The sequence below is a fragment of the Pipra filicauda genome, unplaced genomic scaffold, assembly GCF_003945595.2.
Source record: "Pipra filicauda isolate LSUMZ 115617 unplaced genomic scaffold, ASM394559v2 scaffold205_size1947385_pilon, whole genome shotgun sequence".
NCBI lineage: Eukaryota > Metazoa > Chordata > Aves > Passeriformes > Pipridae > Pipra > Pipra filicauda.
Window position 1 is genome coordinate 162676 of NW_024104316.1, and position 20290 is coordinate 182965.

At 48.4% G+C, this 20290-nt stretch overlaps 2 protein-coding genes across 3 annotated transcripts; one reads left to right on the plus strand and one right to left on the minus strand.

The window, feature by feature from the left end:
- Positions 1 to 1493: 1493 nt before the first annotated feature.
- Positions 1494 to 8185, minus strand: NUDT21 (nudix hydrolase 21). Its single transcript, XM_027716032.2, has 7 exons — positions 7960 to 8185; positions 6233 to 6433; positions 4978 to 5041; positions 4237 to 4326; positions 3517 to 3592; positions 3045 to 3159; positions 1494 to 1786 (listed from the first exon to the last, which is right to left on the minus strand). The coding sequence occupies exons 1-7, from the start codon at positions 8073 to 8075 to the stop codon at positions 1765 to 1767; spliced, it is 684 nt and encodes a 227-aa protein (XP_027571833.1). The 5' UTR covers positions 8076 to 8185; the 3' UTR covers positions 1494 to 1764.
- A 119-nt stretch (positions 8186 to 8304) lies between these two features.
- OGFOD1 (2-oxoglutarate and iron dependent oxygenase domain containing 1) lies at positions 8305 to 17099 on the plus strand. 2 transcript variants are annotated; one of them, XM_027716065.2, is made up of 13 exons: positions 8305 to 8455; positions 8616 to 8761; positions 8849 to 8895; positions 9034 to 9134; positions 9971 to 10087; positions 10951 to 11042; positions 12093 to 12218; positions 12559 to 12672; positions 13340 to 13419; positions 13555 to 13850; positions 15114 to 15236; positions 15963 to 16021; positions 16548 to 17099. In XM_027716065.2, exons 1-13 carry the CDS (start codon positions 8305 to 8307, stop codon positions 16707 to 16709), a joined length of 1614 nt encoding a protein of 537 aa, XP_027571866.1. In that variant the 3' UTR covers positions 16710 to 17099. The 2 variants fall into 2 exon arrangements, with proteins under 2 accessions (XP_027571866.1, XP_039236811.1); XM_039380877.1 differs by lacking the exon at positions 8849 to 8895 and having other exon boundaries at positions 8305 to 8505.
- Positions 17100 to 20290: the final 3191 nt, after the last annotated feature.

Below are 20290 nucleotides of genomic sequence, written 5' to 3' on the forward strand. Positions count from 1 at the left end.
TGAGTCACGGCCGGGGCGGCGCCTGCACCGGGCCGGCCCTGCCCGCACACCCCGCCCGCCCCCGGGACGGCCGCCCGAGCGGGAGCCCCGGACCTACGGCCACGGAGTCGGGGGAGAACGCGGAGAGACCGCACGTGCAGCGCCCTTCCACGGGCAGCCTGGAGCAAGAATTAGTGTCTCAAACCACCGCGTGGCAGCAGGTGAGGGGTGCTGTTAAATGCCAGGGATCAGAAGCTGCCCTCTGCTCCTTGTTCCTGTAGGAACTGACTTCCAAACCTCCACCGGCCCTTCCTCGCTTCCACGGGCAAAATGGTTCTGTTCTACACTCCCCTGCTAGCTTTATTTCCCCCACCTGGCAGCGAAGAAACCACACGTTCTGCTCAGTAGCTCTCTAGGCCTTCCATCCATAGGACCAAAGTGAACAGCCCCACCACCACCTTTCCCAGCATCTGTCGGTACACTTCCCATATTGCACAGCTTCAATCTGACCAAGGCACCAAGCTGTCAGGATTGTTCTGTACATTGCTTACCAGTGCAGATGGCAGCAGAGCCAAGCACTTTGGCAAGATTCAGTTCTCTTGGCAGCTGGCACTTTCCAACCCTGCCTTCATAAAAGAGGACAGTGCACAAGCAACAGTGCATCTTCTCATCAGACGCAGAACGTGGAAACAAATGTTTTAAAGACTCATTAAGCAAAATTATGGAAGGCTAAAGGCATTGGGACGTGTCACATCCAACTGGAATTTATGCTTAGCCAAGCATGTAAAAACCCCCAAATTAGTAAGGTTGATTTTTACTACCTGCAAGAGACTGAAATATTGAGGAGAAAAAGCAGAAGCATGGATACCCCTTGCAGGATGACACAGCACAGCTCAGCATAACATGGAACCACTTGCACATGGCTTTGGCAAAACATTTCAACATGACCCTAATTCTGTCCTGTAGCTAAGGAAATATATACAAAATTACCTTCACTTTCCCTATTTTAACTGTATCTCAAGCCAGTCCAACAGAAATTTCGCGGTTGTTACTACCTTAAGGGGGCACAGAAGGAACATATTGCATGTCCTCTAAGCCCTGTACAAACAGATCAATTCTGGTAACAAATAAAGGCTACAGTTGCCCTCAAGTTCTCATACTCCCTCAAAAGAGGGGTTCTGTTCTCCGAGTTAAGACTCAAAATTATATTGCACCTACTTATACTGTTTAAATTTCTCCCTGATCTTAATTCCCTGCTCGGGGATGCAGATCGGAGCATCTGAGTGGCCCCTGAATGGCTCAGCTCCTCCTCTGGCTTCCAAGATCATCTGTATTCCTGAAGAAAAGTATTAAAAGTTTAAAATATGTCCCTAAAAGTAGGAGAAAACTAAATAAAAATAAATTAAAAAAACCATCAAGCAAACCAAAAAAAAAAAACTGCCAAAACATCCCAAACAATCAAACAAAGAAACAAACCCCAAAAGCCAAACCAAACCCAAGACACAAGACAAACAGAATCTTAACCACTTTGTTTAATGTTGTACAAAACAAAAAATTGGTGAGTATTACAATGAAAAGGGATTAAAACACTGGTATCACATTGCCATCTCTCTACCTAAACAGTTGAGATTCACTTCTCTGTTCATACCATAGAAACTTTAGTGGCCTCCAGGAACAGAATGACTTAAAAAAAATCCTTGTGTCACACGTATTCTTCACTCTACATTTTAAAGCTGTGCTCACAGAGACGGCTTCTTCTATTGGAGTCTTCAGGTAAACAGGAGTTCAGTTGTAAATAAAGTTGAATCTAAAATTTAAAAGGATTATACCAAGTAAGGAGTTTTCATTCTTTCTATTTAAGGGGAGTTTTGAATTATTATGCAAATGTTTTGTTTCTGCTCTGGATAAGCCTCCACCTGACAGGACAAAAGTGCATTTTTTAGTAAGACAGCTTTACAGTATAGCATCCTTTTTAACAGCCAATCCTCCTCTAACACTGCACAACTGTCTCTTAGGGTTGCAGAAGAGCTAATTATTAACACTTTATCTCCTAAGACAGTTTCATAGATATGAAAATCCCACTGAGAGTTATGTTCCTTCATCAGCAACCCCTTCACAGCATTTCTGCTGTCAGGCAAACCTTACATATTCCAAGGTAACATACAGACAAACTCAACAGCAGAGAGAATTCTCAACTAAGTTTCACAAAGAGCAGTGGAAACGACCATCCCTCTCAGCTCCCAGATGCCCAGCCTTTAGATGCCTCTGTTGCACTGCTACCCAACCAGCACCTCTCTGCAGAACAGCCAGTGTTCTGCTGGTACTCAGAAGTACCCGCTGTTTTCAGAGGAAAAAGCCAAAACTGGGGCTAGATAGACAAAAAAAAACCAGCAGGAAACAAGCCTATTATGGGCAACACCTGTGCTGACATTCTGCTAGCAGACTTTCTTCATCAGACTAGGAGGAGGACAGAGCTACTTTCCTGAAGAACAGCTGGCAGGCTGTGGGATGCCTGGCATGTCTGAATGACCACCCACAAAAATAAGAAACCAGTGAGCTCTAGAGACCTGAGGCACAAGCCATGTCCAGGTAAGAAAGCCAAAGAGTGTGTACCTTGGGAAGAGGAAGGGAAAAATACAGCTGTCCCTACACATATTTGTGTCATAAAAATACTACATGTTATAAACTGTAGCAGGGAGTCTAAAAAACCCACCACATTTAGTCAGCACAAAGCTGGGATAGCATGCACACCTAACTCAGTGCTTCAAACTCCCAGCTTGGCTTTTACTCTCACGCTGCTTCCAGTACCTACAAGAAGCTGTTCCTCAGTCTGTGCACAGCTTCACCCTCACTATCTTTCACATTTCCTTAGCTACAGCTGCTGTGTAGGACTTTGGTGCCAGCCAGTTGTGATCAGAGCCTCTAAACTGTCCATCACACCTTGTCTGAGGGAGATTCTTTGGGATAGCTACAACCTTTTCAAGTTGGTTTCTGCAGTGCCTCACCTTGCTCTGGTGTCCCACAGCAAACATATTCCCAAGAACCATCATACAAATACAATATACCTGCTCAAAAGTTGAGGAAGGCTGGAAATAATGGGTCCATATCCTGGTGCATTGTCATAGAGCTCAAACAAGGGTGCAGCGACCAGCTTGTAATTTTTGGGGACTGCAAACAAAGCTAAAAACAAATACAAGTTGATTAATAAGACAAAGCAGAACACATTCAGCCAGGGTATCGTTGTCCCACACAGCCCTCAAAACAAGATCACTACACAGAGCACTCCAGCAGGTTTATTCCTTTTCTAGTTAAATGTGGGGTTCACATGCTGAACAGGAGCAGGAATGAGAATTTACTAGGAATTCATGTTCAAAGGATCATCTACCTTCAGAACCAATACCAGCATTTAATTTCATTAGTGACCAACTATAAACAACTGCAAACATACAAACACAAACTTGCTCCATCTCCTTGTGGGAAATGCAATCACTTAGACATTGTTATAAATACAACCCTTTGCTGCAAACAAATACCTACCCTTTTCTTGAAGCTGGACCAAAAAAAGCTTTTTGTGCTCTTTTGGCTTTGTAATATGAGCTGGGATATAGGGATACTAGAAGAAAAATGATAAAAATTAGTTGTACAGAGTTTTGAAAATATTGTGCAATCTAATGTGCTGCTTTATAAATTATCAAGCACTGTGCAAGCTTTCAGTGTGTCATATATTTTTCGTTCATGGCATCAAATAAAAAAACCCCAAAATTTTACCATAAAGTACTTAAGGAAGGAGTGCTGTTGCTGTCACAACTAGTGACAGGATCTAAATGGGCACCAATACTCACAAGCAGTTGAAACAACCCAATAAGACAGAAATGCATAACAGCAAAATGAGCCTTTAGAAATAGGGTAGTGAGACTAATTTATTCACAGGGCATCTGTTCCATAAGCTGTTGCAAGAGTTTCCATCGTGGCTACAAAAGGAATTTCAGTGGTGCATCTGTCTCAGCACAGAACTGGAAGCTATTACATCCAGTGGTTTCTCATCCATCATGACATGTGTGAGGAGGGGAATAGAAGTTTCCAGAAAAAGAGGCTGCAGTTTCTCCCCAGTCACCGAAAGGAGATAAAACAGGTAAAACCCAGAAAAACTAACTGCTCATGCAGCAGGTACTCAAAAAGGCCAGCCAGTGGGTTGAAGGCTTTGGAAGTACAATCAGTACTTGACTGAAGAGGATGGAAGCCCACAGGAGTACTCACCTGAGGAGGTTCAAAGTTTGGTCTCCACCAGTTGCCAATGCAGTCATCAATCACCCAGTCCTGCTGAACACCATCCTGGCGACCCAGTATCTACCAAAAATCCAGTAACAATCACAACTCTAGCTATCCCAAGTCCATTTTTCTAGAAAACTGAAAGAACAAAACCTTTTTCTGGTATAGTTTAGAACTGCTCTGAGACAGCTTTCAATAGAATTTGTAGAGTATTTTTGTATAAAGTGGAATTTTTTCGTAAAAGCCTCGCCTGGCAGGACAAGGCCACTTTAGAGAGCATTTCAAATTCCATGCTGTATTCAGCTGGCCTGAGTCCTATCTGACCAATGGGAAGAATGAAATACATTGTTACACTAGCTGGCAGAAGTAATTTAGGCTAATTGGAGGGCATGGAAAGTTACCAGTGCAACGGGAGGACTATCTCAAAGGCAAGGCCTCACCAGCTGTGCTCCACAACACATTTTATTGCTCATCTGCACATTCACTTGCCTGAAGCCAGTCAGAAAGCAAAGCTGCAAATGAACACAGGACTTGAGCAGCAGCAGGAGTCAGCCACACTCATGATGCAGACAAATGAAAACTTGACTGCTTATTTGTAACTACCTGAGAACATCACAAAAGCAACAATAACAGCAGCGGTAAGAAGACCACTCTAATGTTTTGGCTTATTCTGCTAATTCTAAGATAATGTAACATTCTGCTATGGAAACATAACAACAGAAAACAGACCTCTGTCATTAAGCGTTTGAGCCCTTCCACCTCATCTTCTCCCGGATTCAGTTCACCACCAGGTCTGTTAAAATAACAGTGAGGAAAGCTGAAGTTACATTTTATTGCATTTACCAACTTTCACAGGTAAGTTCAGATGTGCTTCCAGGCAGGGAGTTACAAATTCTTTTATGGTCCTTAAGTCAGAAATTCCAAATCTAACTTTGATATTGAAGACAGCAGGATAACTTTCACCAAAACCATGACTAAAATGGCTACTCGTGTCTCTTATAAAAATAACTATTATATAAAATACTTTCAATTCAGCAGGACAAAGCATAACAATATACATGATAAATATTGGGACAATTAAAGGGTAAAGTTTTAACAATAATAACCAAAAGCTGAAGAAAAGGTTGTAAATACTGCCTGTATTTATTGTTATCTCAAAACCAGCACACACTGAAGCAAACAGAAAGCAGAAAATAAAACTCAGATGGGGAACCGCCCCACATTTGATGCACAATTAATGAAAAATCTAAAACCACATTTTCATCAATACAGCATTTCACAAGTCTGTTTGTGCACAAACACCCTTCAAATCAAGACGTGAAAAACTAATCTAGATATGAAATGAGACTTCACACATACACGAAATTGAGAGCAAACAATATAAATGTTAAAAACAAGAGCAAGAACTCGAGCAGGGTAACTTGAGACAAGTCAAGACCATCTAGTTTAAAACAGAAAACAAGCACCACCACCATATCCAAACGTTAGAATTTCACTCTGGCACTGATAAATATGAGAGGAACTGAAGTGATTTCCTCAAATTTAGATGCCTCCCTTTCTTGCTATCCCAGCTCACCCAGTAGTTTGTAACCAGGTATCATTCTGTATTTACAGGGGGTTAGTTCTTGAACTAAACTTGCCTGTTTTTGCAGGCATAACATAAGCTATGGAAGCATAACAGCTTTCACAATGCAAGTACAACACACCAGCTGCTGATAATGACTTTTAAACAAGATTTTACCACAGTGATGCACTGTAACTAAGATTCCCAGCTGGTTCCAAACTAAGTCACCCCCTCATGAGCAGTCAGACAAACACTTTAGATGAAAACCCCACCACTCAAAAAAAGACTTTCCAGACTAAGTTTTTGCAAGAAACTAATCCCATTCAAAACATCAACCAGTTGGCCACAGTTTAACCTCTAGCCCGCGTGTTTAGTGGTCTGTGACAATAAATTAAAGTTTAAAGTTTAAGAAACACTTACAGCTTGAAAAAAGTTGTACCCAGCTGCAGCAACAGCACGTGGGGCAGCCTGTGCTCGTGCACGATCAGAACCCCCTCCACCGTCCTCCTCATGCCAATCTTGTCAAACTCTTCCCTCATGCGCTGGAACCGAGCGGCCACCGAACTGTCCTTCTCATACAGGGGCTCCTTGGTGCCAAACGTGTAATTTGTCAGAGGATACCTGCAAGGGGGGAAAAGTGTAACTGCATAAAGAAACCGAACTTTAAATCTCTCTGACACAGCACCTCGCCTGAGGCAGACCCTTCTGTGCCTGGTGGGTAACTCAGAGTGCAGGGCTAAAATCCTTGCTGGTGGCTCACGGGGCCCTTGTCCCAGAGAGATCTGCTCGAGGAACACACGAGCACAGACAGTCCTGCTGAGCCACACACCAGCCTGGTGCTGGCTCAAAAGAAGGAAAGAAGCCCAGAAGAACCAAATGTTATTCAACAGCCACCCTCTTTGATCTCCATGCCACAGAGAAAAGGCAGCTGAAGCTCCAAGAGAAACTGGAAAAGAGACCAGAGGGAAAAGCTCTGCTGGGAAGGAAAGAAGGAAGCTGCACAGCACTGCAGTTGTTTTCTGCAGATGTAATGAAGGGCCTGAGAACTGAACTGTTAGAAGTGGTTTTGTTTTGAAGTGGGGAATCAGGCATCTGGATGACAGAAGAGGAGAAATGCTGACTGTCTGAGTGCAGGGTTGAGAGCCTGGGGTAAGATAAAGAGTGTGAGCAGATCCCTCTGTTGGGCTGGTGCTGGGCCTCTGCACTCTTGGGACAGTGCAGTGAAAACTCAGTGATTTCTTCAAGTAAGAGGGACTTAAAACAGTCAGAAAAGAAAGAAAGTTTAGGCAAGAAATGGCCTAGACTTTAAAAAAAATATGCTGATAACACAGCTTCCCAATGAGTCATTTCTTCAGAAACTCTATAGAAATATTCCAATCTCTGAAGCTCACATTTGAATTTTCACAAGACTGAATAAATTCAGCTACACCAAAAAATACAAGTGTTAGTGATGAATAGTTAAAATTGAATATTGACTGCTGCAGTTAACATCTGCTGGTTTTTGCAACTTGACAGATGTACTTACCAAAGAATTCTACGTCCACCAGAACTTTCTGGAAGAAGCTAAAATACATGGCTTCTCATTAAAAAATATGTAAATACTTATTAGCAAGTAGTTTGTTTCTATGGCAGAAATAAAGTTTTCTCTGGTAGCAACCACTCTTATTTAAACCCCAACACCTGCATCAGACAACCCACAAACACCAGGCACATCCAGCTACATCCTACGGACTGGGGTCACAGGGCCAGCCCGAGTCCCAGCGAGGCCAAGAGAGAGCCCGTTTCCCTCTCTGCCGCCTTCCCGGATAATCCGCGAGAGTGTCTGTGACGCTCAACAGGCCCAAACCCTCCCTGTGTTACTCGGGGCTCACACCTCCCGAGCCAGACGCTGTTTTTAAGCACTAAAGCGTTCACTCCCCCAAGGCCGGCGAGACCTCGGTACCCCGGTACCCCCAGTGCGGCTCAGCAGCCCCCGCGAGGGGGGAGCCCCACAGGCACCCGGGCTGTGCCGCCGCCCTGCCCTCGGCTCTCCGGGAGGCCGCGACCCTCCGGCCCTCGTAGGGCGGGCGCTGAGCGCAAACCCCCCGGGGCTATTGAGGGAGCGGGTAGGATGGGGCAGGGGCGGGCAGGCCCGAGGCGGCGCTCACAGGTTGATGGTTCTCTCCAGCGTGAGCGGCTTCGTCTGCTGGATGTACTTGTTGCCGAACTGGTTGACCCCGCGGGGCCAGCCGGTCTGAGAGCGGTTGGGCGGCACCACGGACATGGCGGGAGGCGGCGGGAGCGGCGGGTCAGCGCTGGGCGGCGGGAGCCGCGTCCGCCATTAACGCCCGCCCGGCCCCGAGCGCCGCGCGCCGCCTGCCGGGGCCGCGCCCCGCCCTCCCCTCCTCGCCCATTGGCCGGTGGCACCCCGCCCCGTCCCCCGAGCCATCCGATTGGCCGCCGGGGGCGCGGCGCGGGGGCCGCCGGGAGTTGCAGTCCGGCCGGGCGGCGTCATGGCCGCCAAGCGCCGCGGAGCGGGCGCGCCGCCGGGGGCGAAGCGCGGGAAGCGGGAGGCGCGCGCCGAGCTGTGCGCGGCCCTCGGGGACGCGGCGCTGCGGGAGCGCGCGGGGGCGGCCTGGGCCCGCGGGGAGCGGCTGCAGCACGGTACGGCACGGTACGGCCTGGTACGGCCCGGCATGGCCCGGTACGGCCCGGCATGGCCCGGTACGGCCCGGCCGGGCACGCGGGGAGCGGTGCGGCACGGTGCAGCACGGTGCAGCCCGGCCCGGCTCCCCGGCCCTCACCGGCGGCCTTTCCCTGGCAGAGGCGGCGGCGCTGGAGCCGGCCCCGTTCCGGCACGCCGTCATCCCCGGGTTCCTGGCGGGCGCGGCCTTCGCGGAGGCGCTGCGGGACGAGCTGCTGGGCCTCGGCTTCCGCGGGCGGCACAACGACCTCCTCTCGCTGCGGCAGGTGGGCCCCGGGCCGGGCCGGGCCGGGCCGTGCTGTGCTGAGCCGCCCTAACCCCCGTCCCTTCTTCTCTTCCATGGGCCGCCGCAGTCCGAGGAGCTGGGGGCAAGCCCGGAGCCCCACATCGCCGCGCTGAGGTAAAGGATACACTGTGACCCGCAGCAACAGCACCTGTAACTCTTTAAATAGTTGGGAGACAATAAATTAGTTTAGTCTATGGTGATATGGATGCTTTGTAACATGGGAGGACATGTACCCTATGCTTGTCTTCTCAGGAATGCTCTCTGTGAAGAATTCCGACCGTGGCTTTCTGCTGTGACCCAGATAGAGCTGGAGCCAACTATTGACATCTCTTGTGCTAAATATGAGTATACTGGTCAGTATATAAGTGATCTTTTCCCTAAAGCTTGTAGGAAACAAAATGTCTATGGAATATCTAGTTTTATAACCCATCCCAACCCTTTTCTAGTTCCAGAGGGTCCCAGAAGCAGCAAATCAAAGTCTCAGAAAACAGAGTGCAAATGATGGAAAAACTGTTGCTGTAGTTCTGTTGCTGGTGGCTTTAGCTGGGCCTGGTGCTGTTGCAAGTCCCCACCTTTTCAGAGATGTTCAGCCTCTGTTTATGTGGCTGCTTCCATGCAAGAGTGTGACATGTTCATCTTCCAAATGCTGCAGTCGAGTTTGTGAATTCTAACGGCAAAATGTCACTTGGTGACTCCAGGTTTCAGCTGTGCCTGTGCTTTCAGTCGTGAAAAGTCACTGTAGGAAGGGGGAATTTTTAATTGCAATCAGCTCTAATTTTTAAAAGTCTTTTGCACAATCAGTTGCTGGTCCAGCTTTTCTGTTCTCAGGATTCCCCCTCCTCTCTATTCCAGCAACAAACCTACTCCGTTCAGAAGTCAGAGCTGGAGTCATTGTTTAGGTTGGGAATCTCTGTCCCCTGTGCCCGGTGGCAGCCAGAAAGGGGTGGGTGATAAGGTGTGACTGCTTGTACCTTCAGAGGGGGCTCATCTGCCAGCTGCAGTGCAGTCCCACAGAAGGTAACCTTGCAGATCTCGGGCTGGTGATGCCGATGAGCGAAAATGCAGTTCTTGGGAGGAACGTGTTTCTTCTTGTCGTGCCCCAGCGGGGCCCAAGCTGGGAAGCAGTTGTTGGAATGAATCACGTGTGTGCTGGAAAGATGCTGCAGCAGCAAAAGGTGTGTGATTGCAGATGTGTTGCTGTGCCACGATGACGAGCTGGAAGGTCGGAGAATCGCCTTCATCCTGTACCTCGTCCCAGCCTGGGAGAGCAGTGACGGGGGAACGCTGGACCTGTTCAGCACGGACGGTGAGAGCTCGGCCTCAGGGGGGTGAAAAACACAGAGCTCGTGTGCACCTTGCTGCAACTCTCCCCTCAAACAGTAGCAGGGAGATAAAGAGTTTCTCCTTTGTCCACAAAAGCGGATGTGTAGGTAAAATTCGCACCTTAGGGATGGGCTGTAGTGGGGTTTACAGACAATGAGCAACAGCAGACAAAGAAACAGCCTTTTATTCTGTTCTTTTGGAAGGGCTGAGAGTGGAGGCAACTTGGAAGCAATGCCAGTAACTGTGCTTGGAACTCCAGAATGATGACAGTAATGTCCCTTTCCAGCAGCAGAGCCACAGAATGGTTTGGGTTGGAAGGAATCTTAAAGATCATCTAGTTCCAGCCCCCTGCTGTGGACAGGTGCACCTTCCACTATCCCAGGTTGCTCCAAGCCCTGTGCAACCTGGCCTTGGACAGTTCCAGGGATGGGGCAGCCACAGCTTCTCTGGGCAACCTGTGCCAGGGCCTCACCACTCTCATAGTAAAGAATTTCTTCCTAACATCTAATCTAACCCTGCCCTCTGTCAGTTTGAAGCCATTACTCTTTGCCCTGTCACTCCATGCCCTTGTCCAAAGTCCCTTCCCAGCTCTCTTGCAGCCCTTTTAGGCACTGAAAGGGGCTCTAAGGTCTCCCTTGGGCCTTCTGTTCTCCAGGCTGAACAGCTCCAACTTTCTCTGCCTGTCTCCATAGCAGTGCACTGATTCCTCACCAAGCCCTTGCCCTGAGCTCCATCCCTTATACCCAGGTGTCCTACCAGTCACTGTCATGAAGTGAGAGAGAAATAGCAGTTTCTAGCAAGTTCCAGTTCAATATCTTAACCAGAGTATGTTTTCTCCCTCCTCAGAACACCTTCAGCCACAGCACATCACCAAGTCATTAGTACCTTCGTGGAACACGCTGGTTTTCTTTGAAGTGTCTCCAGTCTCTTTCCACCAGGCAAGGAGCTGTCTCTTGTTCATTTTTTGATTCTCATTGTTGTGGTTGTTCCCTCTGTGTGTTATTACAATCCTGGTGGGGAGGGAGAAGAACTGTGGCTAGAGCAGATACTCATGCTAAGTGCTGTGTGCTAAAGGCAGGGCTTCAGGGACTTCAAGGAGGACAAGAACTGACAAAGCCAACATTAAACTATCAGTCTAGCTTCATCATCCTGGGAAAGGAAAACTTTTGTTTTGTGTTGCTATCCTGGCAAGCCCCTGCTGTGAATTTGGCTAGGGCTTGTTTTTGTTTGTTGGCTTGTCTTAAACTAGCTCACATTTTTCATGCGGGTGCCATCACTTCACTCCAAAAGGGCTCCTGAGCCCACCACCTTGCCAACAGGGGCATCATTTGTGCTTTCTCTTCACACTACTGTTACAGCACCTTAGAGTGTGAAATTGTTCCATTTAGCCCAACCTCTGCACAATTTCATGAAATCAAGATTTAACAGTGACCATCACTGTGGGAAAACTAAGGGTTTCCAGAGCCCAGGGTAAATGCCAGGATAGAGGGTCTGCTCTTAGTCTGAAAAATAAGCAAAGAGCCTTCATGCTGGCTCCTGTTACAGCATTTTTTAAAAAGTAAAGGACAAAAAATCAGAGCAGTGTAGCCTGCCAAGGCCCACGGGTTGTTGTCTGACCTTCCAGACTAAGCTGTGACAGCTGATCTTTGCAGTCTGTTATGGCTGGTCCTTCAACGGAATAAATGGTAGAAAAATGAAATGCAATTACTTTATAACAGAATGACAAAGCTCTCAGAGAGAGCTCTGCTGTGAGCTTGGAGTAAAAGCTTAGACTGGAACTCTGGAAACACACAGTGGACTTGAGCATCAAAGTTTGCCTTAGGCCTCTCTGATAATCCCACCTGGTCTAGTGCTGTCTGACTCCAGAGAGCCCATGCAAGTGGGCTCTCTGGGGTCAGGTCCATCTCCTGTTGTGAGTTTCCAGGGTGGCTGTCAGCCCTGGTCCCAGCAGTGCTGTCACCCAGCAGTGACGTGCTCGGCTGTTGCAGGTGTCCGAGGTCGTGTCGCGGAAGTGCCGCCTGTCCGTGAGCGGTTGGTTCCACGGCCCGGCCGTGCCCAGACCCACACGCCACGCTGAAGCTCCCTTGCCCAGGAGCCCCCACATCCCCTACGATGTGAGTAACATCTGCTTATCTGCATTTCTCTCTCTTTTCTTGTTCCTGTAGTACCTGTTACGGGAGGCAGTGATGCTCTGGGGATGCTTTAATCCTATCGCATTCTCCTTTTTGTTCCCTGTCCATAAATTTGTATCCAGTTTCTTTCCCGTGCATCTTTCTTGGCTCTGGATGTTTTGCATACCTCCAGTAGTTCAGAGACTGCAGCAAATACTTGTGGTGCAATGAAATAAAGGAATGGAGTGTGTGTGAGGGAATGCAGCCCTGTGGGCAGCTCAGTATGGGGAACTGAGGAATTTCACTTTTGCAAACTCAGCATTGCAATCCATTTCCCTTCCAGCATGAAATACTGTATGAGTGGATCAATCCAGTTTATTTGGACATGGACTCCCAAGCTCAAATCCAGGAGGAATTTGAGGAACGATCAGAAATTCTCCTGAAAGACTTTCTTAAGGTGAGCCTGGTGGTTCAATTGGATCTGATCTGCCAGAACAGGGTGACAGGTACCACCTGGCATGCAGGCTGGGAAAGGGCTTGCTTGCACATCTGTTAACTAAAACACCTAGTTTCATGCCCTAAAGGGGAATGGACCTCCAGAGGTCCTTTCCAACCTCAACCACTCTGCGATTCTGTGGATGGATCCCCTCTGACTGCCTGTACACTGCTGTGTAGGGACTCACCAAAAATCAAGCACTTGTATTCAGCCTTATTTCCTGCAAGAAGCAAAGCAGAAGGCTGGAAACCCATGTCATCCTTCCTGCTTCCCAGCCTTTCCCCCAGCTCTTGCAGTCTAGCACTTGGAGAACTCCATGTGTGTGTGAAACAGTGACCCATGAGAGGTTTGTCTTGAAGGGCTTTGCCTCTCAAGGCTGACTGACCTGTGGTTTACGGGGCACCTGTATCTCAGTGAAGCTGCATTCTCACCCAGCAGACAACCCAGTAGCATCTGATACCTGCTGGTTGCTGACACTGAAAGGACACGACGCCCTCCTAGGCAGTGCCTCTAAATTCAGCAGTCTGGGGATCCTCAAACAAGTTAGAGTGCCTTATCTGAAGACACTGCTTCTGGCACACCTGGGAGCTGAATGATAATGTCTCTGCACTATCTTTTTTTTGCCTAGAAAGAGAAATACCAACTACTCTGTGAAGCATTGGAGAACAAAGAGATCCAGTGGAGCAGTCGGGGGCCTGCCAATAAAAGGTGAGGAATGGCAGCACACTGCAGCTGTTGGTGAGGCCAAGCAGGAGCTGCCATGAGGCTGCCCTGGTTCATGCTGCCCCAAAGATGTGGTCCTTGTTGGCTCTCCAACAAGGAGATACACCTGCTGTCTTTCAGGCTCTATGAGGCAGCAGAGGAGGTCAGCCTCCCTGACACCCTGAAGAAATTCCTGCAGCTCTTACGCTCCGAGGCCTTGTTTTTGCTGCTTTCCAACTTCACTGGCTTAAAGCTGCACTTCCTGGCTCCCTCTGATGAGGATGAAGATGCTGGGGAAGGACGAGCAGCGGACACTGCTGGGCACAGAAGTCCCAAACCCGAGCAGGAAGAAGCTGAACAACATGCTGAGGGCAATCCCTGTGAGCCAGAGCAGCCTGACAGCTCTGGTGAAGCGCAGGACGGCGAGACACGGAGCAGTAAGTAGAGCAGCAGCAGTGGGAAAGGGCTCGAGCACAATCCTGGTGCTAAGAGTGCTGGTAGCAGAGTTCCCAGTGATTTCCATGGAACCTAGTGTTTCATCTTGTGCTGCAGCCAGCACAGGGCACCAGCACAAATGTGGGACCTGAAGCACATCAGATTGGGTGTCCCAAAATCAGCGACCATTGCAAAAGAATTTGGAGTAAATTCATGACTAACTCAAAGTTACCATTTTGAACAGACCTAAGTCTTAAGGATGGGACTTTGGGGAGGGCTGTTAATTGCCCAATAAGCTTTTGTCAGTTGTTATGTGGCTTCTACATACAAATATCCCTGCTTCTTATAAATCAGATTTTCATGCAAGGTAACAAATCCAAAGGAAAAAGGTGAACACATCAGCATAATTTCAGAACTAGAAAAGTGATATACCTCAAAGGTAGGATTTAACCTTTCAGAAAACACTGTCAGCCTTAATAACCATTTACTGTCAGCAGTGAGATACCACTGCTGTCAAGGATGAGATTAATTTTGGATGCACAGATTGGTGATGTTTGTTTGAAACAGTGGCTCTGAAGTTTAAGGGCAGAATTTTTGAAAATGCACATCTTGCACTGAGCCAGGCAAATTAGTGGACACTGGAAAAAAAGATAGTAAAAAAAAAAGTCCTAATGAAAAATCCCATCAGAACACTTAGTAGGAACAAGGCTTTGTTTTTCTGGTTTCCACAGTCATTTGGCTCTTCCGTCTGCCCTGTTCCTACCGTGTGATTTTTAATTCATATATGAGGGGGGCATAGTTTGAGTCTACATGGGTTGAAAACTGAGCTAGACCCATGAGAAAAGAAAGGCTTCCCCAAATTCTGACATACCTCCTTGGATGGCACACACAGAGTGAGTTCAGAGCAATGTCCTTCTTCACTGGGGTTTCTGGTAGTTCCTGGGTACTTCCAGAGCAAAAAGGATGCTGGCTCTTGAGGTTTGGAGCTCTACTGTAAATCCAGGGGAAACACAATAAAAAGGGAAGAACTGGTTAAACTAAAGCACAGGAGAGCTTGGAGCAAATGTTGGTCCCACTCCTACATGTTCAAAGTACACGACCTAGAGCCACCTCTAGGACAGATGTTAACGTGCCATCCGTGGGTTTACCTTTCCTTGGCTGGGGCCAGCAGGTGATTTCAGTGGTGTGACAGCCCCAGGCCTTGCTCCCCACGTGCTGCTGCCCAGCTTCCCTGCATTCCCTGGCATATCTGTGCCCTCTCCTAGGCTCGGGTGCCCCGGTGTGTGCGGGGGAGCTGCGGCGCTGGACCCACGGGCACTACACTCTGGTCCACGACACTCAAGCAACAGAGTTTGCTCTCGACCTGCTCTTCTTCTGTGGCTGTGAGGGTAAGTGGACAGGAGAGGTGTCACTCTCCTTTACAAGCTTTGCACGAAGGAGTTCCTTCTGGCTTCTCAGCAGTGCTAAAACAACCAAAATTTCCCTGCTTTTTCCTACATGGAAGGTCTCTTTAAATTTTGCCCTAGTCCTCACTTCGGCATAAACCCTTGTTTCAGTAGTCTTTGTGTACAAAGATTTGGATCGTGGCCTTGGAGTCAGCTCTGGCCTTTCCTGCTGGAGCCAGGAGGTGGCGCCTGGGCAGAGGGAAAGGCTGAGTCTCCCAGCCCTTTCCTCTCCTGAGCAGCGGCTCTGGGCACGGTGGAGGGTCAGGTGGCCAGAACACCCGCTGAAAGTGTTCTGTTCCACCCCTTTTCTCACCAGAATTATCAACTGCACCTCCAGTTCACAAAGCCCAGGGTTTTCAACAGTTACTTTAGGCATGTCTGGGCATTTTAGATTGCTAGTTAGATAGTGATAAAAACAAAAATCTAAACACAAGCGTTTTAGACCAGCTGAACCCACAGCTGAAACCATCTGGCACATGCTGGTCATTATCCTGAAATCCTTTTGCTGTCTGCTAAGGCAGAACTGTTCTACATGTGAGGAGGTAAACTGGGGATTATCTTGTATCCAGTAACTGTGGGCAGTGGGGTGACAAAACAGCATCTCCAGGAGGGCTTTAAGAAGCCTGGGCAGGACTGAACTTTCTAAGAGTCTTTCTTTTCTGTTTTAAGACTGGGATCCTGAATATGGTGGCTTTACCTCCTACATTGCCAAAGGTGAAGATGAAGAGGTAAGGACCTCAGTTACTAGCTGCAAATCAGATAAAATTGTTTAGAGTGGAGTGATATAATTACACTTTGTCACACACTAACATAATCCTGAGGGTGCTCAGTGTTGCTCTGGAGCCTTCTTGCCCCACTCCCTGCTCATGCTTCAAGAGGCTGGCGTTCCCCTAAAGTGTGAGACCTGGGCCCTGACAGTGCCTCACAGCACCTGGGGCCACGTGGGAAGCCTGCCCTGGAGGGAAACAAGGCTGTAGCAGAGATGACACTTTTCCAGGGGGTGCCATTCACTGGGGTCACACCCAGCATCAGTACTAATGACAGTGCTGAGCAGTCATACCAGTCCAGAACCCCTTACTCTATAATAATGCTTCAGGTTAAGGGGTATTAAAGTGAAAATGGTGTCACAGTTAATTTTCTAACACCAGACTTTTGCTCTGACTAACTTTTGAAACTTTTGTTTCTTCTTCTTCAGAATTCTATCACAGCCGTTTTTATGACACTGATTTCCTCCCTTCCTCTTGTGTCTTCTAGCTGTTGACAGTGAATCCAGAGGACAACTGCTTGGCCTTAGTTTACAGAGACAAAGAAACTATGAAGTTTGTGAAATACATCAACCATCGTAGCTTGGCACGCCTGAACAAGCATCCAAACAGAACAGGATTTTGGGATTTTTCCTTTGTCTATTACGAGTGATGGTGCAGAGTGTGACACTGTCACAGGAAATGGTGGTGGGTGGTGGGCAGGTTCCTGTCCAGGCATTCAGCTGGGACCTAAGTGCAGACAAAGGTTGCTGATGCAGCTTCATCACGCTGCATACTGTGGGGTCTAGGTGGCTTTTTTACCTGTACAAATGAAATTCAGTCTCCTCCCAAGTCCACTGCAACACACACCCTGAACTGCTTTTAATGCTATGTGGAGAGGGTTGTCCCACAACCATCAGCTTTCCAGCTGTGCTCTCATAGGAGCAGCACAGTGGTGTCTCTGAGCTGTCAGGGTGAGAATTACAACTGTACATTGCCCCGAGCTGATGACTGTTTTTATTAAAAAAGAAAAAAAGGAAATGGGTCAGTTAAATGCTTCAAACACTGGTCGAGCAAGTTTTGTTACAAAATGCCCAAGACATTTTCTGGGGCTTAACTGGGTTCCCTGTTTGCAGAGGCAAAAATAAAGGAGCTGCCCTGGGAAATATGAGGTTTTTCCAGCTGCACAGCTCTGGGGAGTTGGGAAGGAAAACAGTGAGGCTATAAAGCTGCTGGCATGGGGAAGGCCCTGGCACTGTAACAAGGAGCAGGACTTTATTATGCTAAATGCTGTGCAGACAGACCCAGATGCAGCCCTTTTTCCAAAGGATTTACAAGCTAAACAGCTGAGAGAAGAAACTTGCTCCTGTGCACTCTACTTGGTGGGTGTGCAGACACCTCCTGGCTTCAGCTGTGAAAGGGTTGTGGCTCCAGCCTAGAGCCAGGGGTGGTGGGCTGGCAGCAGGAATGTGGTAACTTACCTCTGCCTGGCTTGTCATCCACAGGCGGTAGGAGGGTCTCCAACAGCATGGCCTCCTGTCCTGTTAGTGATGTCCTGGGATCTGCTGGGTTCTGATGCCTTCTGTCACTGGGGATCAGCTCAGGTCTTTCGAGGCAGCAGCCAGCCAGGTCCTGTGGTAAACAGTACAAGAAGGGCAGTGGTCTTGGTGCAGCACCTCCTCCCTGCACGTGCTCTCAGGCTCTGTGCCTGCCCCACGTCCACTGCAGCAGAGCTGTGCTGATGCTTCCAGAGCCAGCCAGAGTGCTCAACGCCCTGCTGGAGGCTCAGCCCTGGCCTGCACCTGCTTGCCTGAAACTTCTCTTGGCACTGAGACACGGGTGTTCCTTCAGCTCATCCAAGCCAGACCGTGCAGGCCACAGGCTCGCAGTGAGCTGGGGAGAGTGTGCACCTCTCATTCCTCCTGCCTCTCCTGGGCTGGGAGAGGGGAGCTTTGGAGTAAAGTCTGCTCCTTCTCTAGTTCCAGGCCTGTTGTGAAGACCACCACAGTGGTGTAAGACCACAGCTGGCAGCAGAGGAGCAGTGAGCCCAAAGCAAGGCCAACTGCTGATGAGTACTCTGCACCCTTTGCCGAGCAGGTGAGGTGTCCTGTGGGCTTGTCTTCATGAAGATACAGGAGCAACAGCCTTCAGCTTCAATCCCAATACACAAGGGTCAAAAAAGGATTCCCTGAGGCAGTTTGCAGGAACCCCTGCCCTTGCTTCCAAAGGGAAAGGTGTTTGAGCCCCCACAGGTGCCAGAGCAAGGGGACAACACTGTCCTGCACTCCTGTTGTGCAGAACTCTATAGCTCCAGGGTCAGTTCCATCCCAGATTACAAGCAGTTGTTCAGTTCTAGCTACTCCCTCCTGCACTGCTGAACGGGAAGGACAGCTGGGAGGTGGTTGTGCTGAGCTGCAGTTGCAAGATCTACACCATCTTCTTCACATTCTGTCTCCTTAAGATGGCTTCTCTGTGCACTACCAAGACTTTCTTGCTTAGTTTTAATCTTCCTTTGCTACTTACAAAGACAATGGGATGAAGCTAGAAACTAATCCTGAAGTAGGACAGGACTCTGAGTTACTGGTTTCTGAGGCACTCTGCTGCCCATTGGGGCAGCAGCTCTTCTTGGGGAGAAAGCAGTTCTTATTCTGAGCTGCTCCAGTTGAAAGAAACAAGTAATGGAAGCTTCAAAGAACAAAAACCCAAAATTATTTGTGTAGTTTTGAACTAAAGTGACAGATACCACAGTTATTGACAGCACAGTCTGCTGGGCAAAGTTGGGAGTAAATTAATTAACAAAATGAAGTTGCTTCTTTGACCACATTTTGAGCCTATGAATGTGCTTGGCAGATCTTGGAACCGCCTCCCAGGAGACTGGGAGAAGCTGGGCTCTCTAGTTTGCTGCTTTTTAATAATAAATACTACACTAGAGGGCATAGCAGCGTCAGCTTGAGTGAGGCCCTATCTACCTGATCACACAAAAAACCACCTTTCTGCCTCCGGTGACTCAGATGGAGTAATTTAGGAAGCCAGATTTGCGGTTGGCTTTCAAAGATTTAAAAATGAACACGTCTCTGCTCTCCCACCCTTCCTGTCCTAGGTCCCAAAAGCCAGAGGCTGGCACTGCACGTACAGAGGAAAGACTCCACACGCTGACATTTCAAATGATGTGAGCTGTGGGGGGAAGAGGGGTCTTACTTTACACAGCACCAGTAATGGGAGCCATCTCTGTAGAGAGACGGGTACAAATCCATATTTACAATTAGGTGTAGCTGCTTGCAAAGTACTCCATCATTATGGAGAGGAATATGAATATGAGACATATATATACCCACAAAATTAATAAGCAGGACAATATAGAAAAATAGGCCCGAGAACCACAAGTGAACAGAGTTACAGAGGGGAAGCAACAGAGAACAGGAACTTCATACCAGGCAAGAAGCCACTGATGAGCTGGGCTGTACGAGGCCGTGCATTTCCCACCAGCTGACTGCACCTCCCAGCCTGGCACTTGAGGCAGGGCACCAGCAGCTTGCAGTTGTTTAAGCTTTGAGCTGTTCACGTACTTCACAGCAAACATTTTGGGACTTGGTGGCCATCGGTTTGGCGAGTAGCTGAAAACAGGAACAATTCAAATACGGAGATAAGACAGTTCAGCTGTAGAGCAGCCTGAAGAATTATTCCAGCATCCATAAACAGGCAGCAAAGCTCTGCCATTGGGTATTCAGTGAATTACTATGAAGATGAGCAGCACTGCACAGGGCTTGAAGAAACAGGGGCTGAAATCAGATAACCTGTCAGTTCCAACTGCTTTTTCACCTCCAAACTGGAACTTGAATTAGGACATGGAATCACTGCTATACAGATCCCTCTCCAGCAGGTGCTGATCCAGCACAGTACTGCTGTAGTGCATTGCCCAGGCAGGGAAGGGGCCATACGAGGAAGGTTCCAGTCCAAACTGCCACGTCCCAGCAGGGCAGGACAGTGGTCTAGACCCTATCCCCAGCACACATACCAAGGTGTGGTGCCATCTGAGCAGCCCTTGCCCATGAATTCTTAGCAACACACAGCTCTACTAGCACCGTTTCAGAGCTTATTCTGTACTTGACCATCAGCTTGACCTGCTGAGTGCAGTTCCCCTCCCATACCCAAAAATGGTCGTTGGTCCTGGGCTAAACTCTACCAGTGGGGACTGTTTGCCACTGGTCTCCTGGGACAGGCTCAGTTTATGCCAGCTTGCTACTGCACACCAGC